General features: G+C 34.2%; 1 protein-coding gene across 1 annotated transcript in view; it reads right to left on the bottom strand.

Annotated features, from left to right (window-relative positions):
* The window catches only part of LOC133642350 (A disintegrin and metalloproteinase with thrombospondin motifs 7), a 301060-nt gene extending 293760 nt beyond the window's left edge, over nucleotides 1-7300 (bottom strand). Inside the window, exon 1 of the mRNA XM_062036489.1 lies at nucleotides 6940-7300. Within this exon, the coding sequence (XP_061892473.1) occupies nucleotides 6940-7018 (79 nt within the window). The 5' untranslated portion in view covers nucleotides 7019-7300. The remainder of the gene's footprint in view (nucleotides 1-6939) is intronic.
* Nucleotides 7301-7949: the final 649 nt, after the last annotated feature.

Genomic DNA, 7949 nt, shown 5'->3' with positions numbered 1-7949 from the left:
CAAGTTCCACCTCAGAAAACACTTGGCTCTCCAAGTACCACCATAATGACCGACATTAAAATGCAGTAGCGTAGTAAGCTTAAGTATGTATTAAAAACAATGCAGAGGTTTCATTTAACAAGTATTTTCAATATTTTGGCCACTGTAACATTACACATAATTTGAACAGTAACACTGTGTTGTAATATTTAATTAAGTGATTCTTTGGTATGGCACCAGATCAGTGGTTCTCAAATTGTGGTGCGCGGGCTCCATCTAGAGGCGCACAAGAGAATCACTTAAATAAATATTTCAATTTAGCCATTTCATCCTTAAAATGCTTAATTTAGGACAAACATTGTAGAACGGTGATTCTCAAACTGCGGTATGTGTACCACTAGTGGTACACGGGCTGAATATACTTGTTAAATAAAACCTCTGCATTTTTTGTAATGAATACTTAGGCCTACTACGCTACTGTATTTTAATGTCGGTCATTGTGGTGGCCCTCTGAGAGCCAAGTGTTTTCTGGGGTGGTGCTTGGTGGAAAAAAGTTTGAGAACCATTAGACCAGGGGTGTCAAACTCATTTTAGATGGGGGGCTCACATGGAGAAAAATCTACTCCCAAAGAGGCTAAACTGGTAAAATCACGGCACGATAACTTAAAAATAAAGACAAATTTAGATTGTTTTCTTTGTTTAAAAATAGAACAAGCACAAATGTACAAATCATAATGTTGTTGTTTTTTGTTTTTTTACACCTCCATGTTGCTTTTGATCATTCATTTGTTATTTATATTTTTCTGAATAAATGATGTGATAATGTTCATCAAACATTGGTGTTAATTTTCAATCCATCAAGATAAAAAATATTATATCAAAATCATATTACAGGATGTTATTTATGTAGTTTGCTCATTTTCATAGGCTCCATCTAGCGGTACACCAAAGAATCACTTGAATAAAGTACAGTGTTTTATTTTCTTTATTCAAACAGTGTTTTTTTGTTTTGCGTTTTTGATTGATTGAAGCTTTTATTAGCAGATTGTGAGAAAAGTGAATACATCATATGAATCGGTACAGTTTACAGCAGGGGTGTCAAACTCATTTTAAAACGGGGTCCACATGGAGAAAAAATCTACTCCCAAGTGGGCCGGACTGGTAAAATCACGGCACGATAACTTCAAAATAAAGACTACTTCAGATTATTTTCTTTGTTTAAAAATAGCACAAGCACATTCTGAAAATTTACAAATCATAATGTTGTTGTTTTTTTTACACTTACATGTTGTGGTTAATAGTATTCTATCTTTATTTGTCATTATTTATATTTTCTGAATCAATTATGTGATAATGTTCATCAGTCAACTCATTGGTGTTAATTTTCAATTTATCAAGATAAAAAAGATATCAAATTACAGGATGATATTTATGTAGTTTGATCATTTTTCTCAACTGATGTACTCACATCATGTGTTTTATCTTGTACATATGTAGCATCATCTACAAATAATTGCTATTGCGACATCCAGTGGACACATTTAGAACAGTACCCGGAGGGAAACCATGATAAAAAGTAAAAATTATGAGATACAAAAAAAAAAAAAGTTATATTTATGAGACAAAAAGTCAAAATCATGAAATAGGAAAGTCGAGGTTATAAAATATATACATTGAAAATTTTTGATAAAAAGTCATAATTATGACATTTACAAGTGCTATAAATAAGAGGGGGGGAAATCGAAATCATGGGATAAAAAGACAAAATAATGTGATAGGACAGGTCTTCCATTCACGTTCACTGTTCTAGTCATTTTAATGTGTTAAGTAATTTTATGCATTTGTGTTTCGCACAAGAGGTAGAACATCTCACTCTGTGTTTTCTGGAATCAAATTATGAAAAAAAAAGTCATAATGAGATCAAAAATCTAAATTATGAGATACATTTTTAGATAAGTCACAATTTTGAGATGAAAAAGCCCTTATGAGAGAAAAAGTCAAAATTTTGAGTCAATAAAGTCACAATTATGAGATAAAAAGTTTCAATTATTATATAAGTCGAAATTATGATAAAAATCATAATTATGAGATACAAAAATGCAGTTCTATTTATGAGATAAAAAGTCAAAATCATGAAATAAGAAAGTCGTGATTACAAAATATATTAATTGAAAATTTTAGATAAAAAGTCATAATTATGAAATTAAAAAGTGCTATAAATAAGAGGAAATGGGGGTCGAAAATATGGGATAAAAAGACAAAATAATGTGATAGGAAAGTCCAAATTATGAAATAAAAAAAAGTCATAATCATGAGATCAAAAATCGAAAGTATGAGATAAATCAAGATTACATATGTAGTAGGGCTGTGAATCTTTGGGTGTCCCACGATTCGATTCAGAATAGATTCTTGGGGTCACGATTCGATTCAAAATAGATTTTTTTTCAATTCAACACGATTCTCGATTCAAAAACGATTTTTTTTTTTTTTTCTTTTAAATGGAAACAATACACAACAATACCATAATAATGCAATACAATTTCAAAACCAAACCCAATTTTGCTGCCGGTGGTGTTAGTGGATGATCCTTTTCATGATCCTGTCCAAGTGAGCGCGGGGATTTAAAATATTCCCAAAATACTTGGTTGTGAGTTCAAATCCCGGCCGGGTCATACCAAAGACTATAAAAATGGGACCCATTACCTCCCTGCTTGGCACTCAGCATCAAGGGTTGGAATTGGGGGATAAATCACCAAAAATGATTCCCGGGCGCGGCTACGCTGCTGCCCACTGCTCCCCTCCCCTCCCAGGAGGTGTTCAAGGGGATGGGTCAAATGCAGAGGACAAATTTCACCACACCTAGTGTGTGTGTGACAATCATTGGTACTTTAACTTTAACTTAACTTTAACTTTAGCGTTGCAAAGTCTGCAAATTGCATGAGTCATGTCAAGCCCTTTCTTGCCACTGTAAATCCAAAGTGTCTCCAAACGTTTGCTTTCAAAGCCCGCGGAGGCGGTTGTATTTCTTTAGGCTGCTCTGTGTCTTTTTCGGTTATCTGCGTTTTAGCGGCAACACAACAACACTACACTGTACACTCCCCTTAGTACTAGCTAGTCACCAGGTAGCAACGCTGCTTATTGCGCAATACCTACGGTAGCCCAGAAGGCGCATACACATTGCCGGGAGCGGGGGAAGAAAATTGATTTTTGAAAAATGAGAATTGATACTGAATCATACAACGTGAGAATGACAATTTGAATTCGAATCGATTTTTTCCCACACCCCTAGCTGACATGCAAGCAGAGTAGTAGATTTTTGTAAAAAGCTTTTATAATTGTAAAGGACAATGTTTTATCAACTGATTGCAATAATGTAAATTTGTTTTAACTATTAAATGAACCAAAAATATGACTTATTTTATCTTTGTGAAAATATTGGACACAGTGCGTTGTCAAACTTATGAGATGAGATGCAAGTGTAAGCCACTGTGACACTATTGTTCTTTTTTTTATAAATGTCTAATGATAATGTCAATGAGGGATTTTTAATCACTGCTATGTTGAAATTGTAACTAATATTGATACTGTTGTTGATAATATTTATTTTTGTTTCACTACTTTTGGTTTGTTCTGTGTCGTGTTTGTGTCTCCTCTCAATTGCTCTGTTTATTGCAGTTCTGAGTGTTGCTGGGTCGGGTTTGGTTTTGGAATTGGATTGCGTTGTTATGGTATTGCTGTGTATTGTTTTGTTGGATTGATTAATTTAAAAAATAAATAAATACAATTTTTATTAAAAATAAAAAAATAAAAAAAATTGATTTTTAAAAATGAGAATCGATTCTGAATCGCACAACATGAGAATCGCGATTCGAATTTGAATCGATTTTTTCCCACAACCCTAATATGTAGCATTATCTACAAAGATACAAAGAATTGCTATTGCGACATCTAGTGGACACATTTAGAACAGTACCCGGAGGGAAACCATGATAAAAAGTCATAATTATGAGATACAAAAAAAATAAGTTATATTTATGAGACAAAAAGTCAAAATCATGAAATAGGAAAGTCGAGATTATAAATTATATACGTACATAGAAAATGTTTGATGAAAAGTCATACTTGTGACATTTACAAGTGCTATAAATAAGAGGGGGGGAATCGAAATTATGGGATAAAAAGACAAAATAATGTGATAGGAAAGTCCAAATTATGAAATAAAAAAGTCATAATAATGAGATAAAAAATCTAACTTATGAGATAGATCAAAATTATGAAAGACATTTTTAGATAAAAGTCACAATTTTGAGACGAAAAAGCCCTTATTAGAGAAAATGTCAACATTTTTAGTCAAAGTCACAATTATGAGATAAAATGTTTCAATTATTACATAATAAGTCGAAATTATGATAAAAAATCATAATTATGAGATACAAAAAATGCAGTTCTATTTATGAGATAAAAAGTCAAAATCATGAAATAAGAAAGTCGTGATTATAAAATATATGAATTGAAAATTTGAGATAAAAAGTCATAATTATGAAATTAAAAAGTGCTATAAATAAGAGGGAACGGGGGTCGAAAATATGGGATAAAAAGACAAAATAATGTGATAGGAAAGTCCAAATTATGTAATAAAAAAAGTCATAATCATGAGATCAAAAATCGAAAGTATGAGATAAATCAAAATTACATATGTAGCATCATCTACAAAGATACAAAGAATTGCTATTGCGACATCTTGTGGACACATTTAGAACAGTACTCGGAGAAAAACCCATGATAAAATGTCATAATGACATACAAAAAAAGAAGTTCTATTTATGAGACAAAAAGTCAAAATCATGAAATAAGAAAGTCCAGATTATAACATTTTTACATTGAAAATTTGAGATAAAAAGTCATAATTTTGAAATTAAAGTGCTATAAATAAGATGGGCGGGGGGGGGGAATTTATGGGATAAAAAGACAAAATAATGTGATAGGAAAGTCCAAATTATGAAATAAAAAAAGTCATAATCATGAGATCAAAAATCGAAAGTATGAGATAAATCAAGATTACATATGTAGCATCATCTACAACAGGGGTGTCCAAACTTTTTCCACTGAGGGCCGCACATGGAAAAATTAAAGCATGTGGGGGCCACTTTGATATTTTTCATTTTCAAAACATAACAAAATATATGGATTTTTTATTTATTTTACCTTTAGGGGTCCCGGGGACCATAAAGGGTCTCAGTCATTAAAATGTTAAAAAATAAGTAATATTATTATTTTTTATTTAACGCTTACAGTTAATCTCTATATCAACTTCAAGTTCATATAAAGTAATTTATATTTTCTGTCAAAAACAACTTAGTTTTTTATAGTAAAACTGAAATAAGCAGTATTTAGTAATTAGAGCCCTAAAGGATCAATAATGCAGGACACCATTGATTTCAATTTAATATTTTTGAGTAATCACAGTGAAAAGATAAATACAATACCACTAAATATATTTGGGATCCAAAAAGGTGCCCCACTCATAAAGTGATACATTTTTAATAGGTTGTTCTTTTACTTTCAACACTCAAGTTACGAGATCCACTTCAGATATATCTGTCGATTTTACGTTTGAACTAATATTTTGTTTGTTTTATGCTCTTTTGTCAAAATAAAACTTTGATGTCTTTATATGGCAACCACACAATATATGCAATATTTACCGCATAAGACATTTTAAAGTGAAATATTTGAAGTAACTGGAGCCTTGAAAATAATTCATTATAACATGAATTTTTTTGTCATTATTATTATTTTTTTAACAATGGCATAAAAAGAAAAAAAGAAAGACAAAATTAAAAAAAAACAAAAAACAGCCTGCATGGCAGCTTTGTGTCAACTTTTTCTCATTAGATTTCACCTCATTCCACTTTTTTGAATGTTTTTTGTTTATTTTTGCAATAGCATTTCCAGAATGTGTGGCGGGCCGGTAAACAATTAGATGCGGGCCGCACTTTGTTTTTTTTTTTTTTTTTTTTTTTTTTTTTTTATAATGTCCTGCCCAGCTTCTCGGGCAAATCATATAGCAGATGTAGATGCCCATATCGGCTGTTCAGATTTACTTTACAAAAGAGAAGTGTAGGATACTTCTCTTGTTGCCTTACTTGTATTTTGACTTTATTAAATGTATTTATATTATCATTTGGTGCAGTTGGGCCGGAGCAGGAGGGGATAGAAAGAGAGAAAAAGGAAGACAGAGGGGGGAATTGTGGGGACAAGAGGGGGATTAGACAGAGAGACAAAAACAACAACAGCAAACACAACAACAACAACAACAGAACAACATCAGCAAATACGACATGTACAAATATGATGGTAAAAGTAATAGCAAATAAGCAGTTAGCGAAAATTTAAAAAAAAAAAATACAGAAATGACAATGAGCATTATTACACTAAAAATGGAGCAATATGAATACCAATAGAAATAGTGCTATTGATATGATGATGCGGGCCGCACTTTGGACACCCCTGATCTACAAAGATACAAAGAATTGCTATCGCGACATCTAGTGGACACATTTAGAACAGCGGTTTCTTTCATTCAAAAATTTCAGGTTCATTTTAATACTTAGCAAACTCACCCCGCGGGCCGGATTAAAACCTTTTCGCCGGCCTGACCCGGCCCTCAGGCCCTAAATTTGACACGCCTGCATTAGAACAGTGCATCTTTCAGTGGGAGGTCAGTGGTAGCCTTGGGCGCTGCAGATCTTTGGTTTTTGCTCAAGGGCACTCCAAAAATGGTGCAGGGACTCAAACGTTAAACGCAGGGTGGAGTATTAGGTCAAATTGTTCAAACCCAGCTGGCAATTCCTTTCAACAATGGGAAATCTCCCATGCTTTGTGCACAAAGAAGCTCATGCACACTTAAGTACACACGTCCAAGTGCACTTTGCAAAGAAGGAATATCACCCCACTAACCTGGCTGTCGTGGCGATCCCAGCGCGGCCACGAAAAGCCCCGCGAAGAAGAAGAAGTGGAGGTGAAGCCCACAGTCCATGTCTGCAGCACGCAGGAGTTGAGGAACATGGAGGACTTGTGTGACTTGACACTAAGTTCAGATCATCCGCGCCGAGGCTGCGGCGTGAGAACACGCGTCGTGGGCGACGACGAACGTTTCATGCCTTCGCATGCCTTTGTGCTCCCAGTTGTCCATCCGCGCCGACAACTGGTGACAAGCCTGAAAAGTTTGCAAAGTTTGGCAGAAGAACCACCCCCACGGATGGGTGGACCCAAGACAATAGGCGTTTAAAGGGGACTCGGAAGAAACGTGAGAGATCCGGTTGGAAGATGCAGGGGAGAAATGTGCAGTTCATGAACGACTCGTTTTTTTCCCCTCTCACTGACTTGAGACTCGAGTGTACTCTTAAGTGTCTGTTAACTCTACTTCACTTACTCACAAAACATGTTTGGTTTAGTTTAGTGCAGGGGTCACCAACGCGGTGCCCGCGGGCACCAGGTCGCCCGTGAGGACCAGATGAGTCGCCCACGGGCCTGTTCTAAAAAAAAAAAAAAAAATTTTTTTTTTTTTTTTTTTTTTTTTTTTTTTTTAAAACCTTTCTTTTAATCTTTTCTGGTTTGCCGTTCCAGACAAAACCGAAGACCCTCCGCTCATAAATCTTCAAAAAGTTTTGTGATGGAGCTGGTAATGACAAAAACAAATAAATAAATTGAGGAATAATTAACGAGTTGGCTATAGACATTTTACCATTCAAGGTTAGGGATTTCCCTTTCCATAATTGCATAATTTTGTCCAGCTTTCTTAGTCGATTATCATAATTTACTGAGCCTAGATCTTCCAGATTTTCTGGGACAACAACAAGTATGTTAACTGGTCCATCTGTCCACAAAACAGGCACTTTGCATTCCATTCGAAAGGACGTTCCCTTTAGATTTACGATCCTTAACATTTTACATTTATCATAATTAAG

This window comes from Entelurus aequoreus, linkage group LG02, assembly GCF_033978785.1.
Source record: "Entelurus aequoreus isolate RoL-2023_Sb linkage group LG02, RoL_Eaeq_v1.1, whole genome shotgun sequence".
Taxonomy (NCBI): domain Eukaryota; kingdom Metazoa; phylum Chordata; class Actinopteri; order Syngnathiformes; family Syngnathidae; genus Entelurus; species Entelurus aequoreus.
This window is presented reverse-complemented; position numbering and strand designations above follow the sequence as displayed.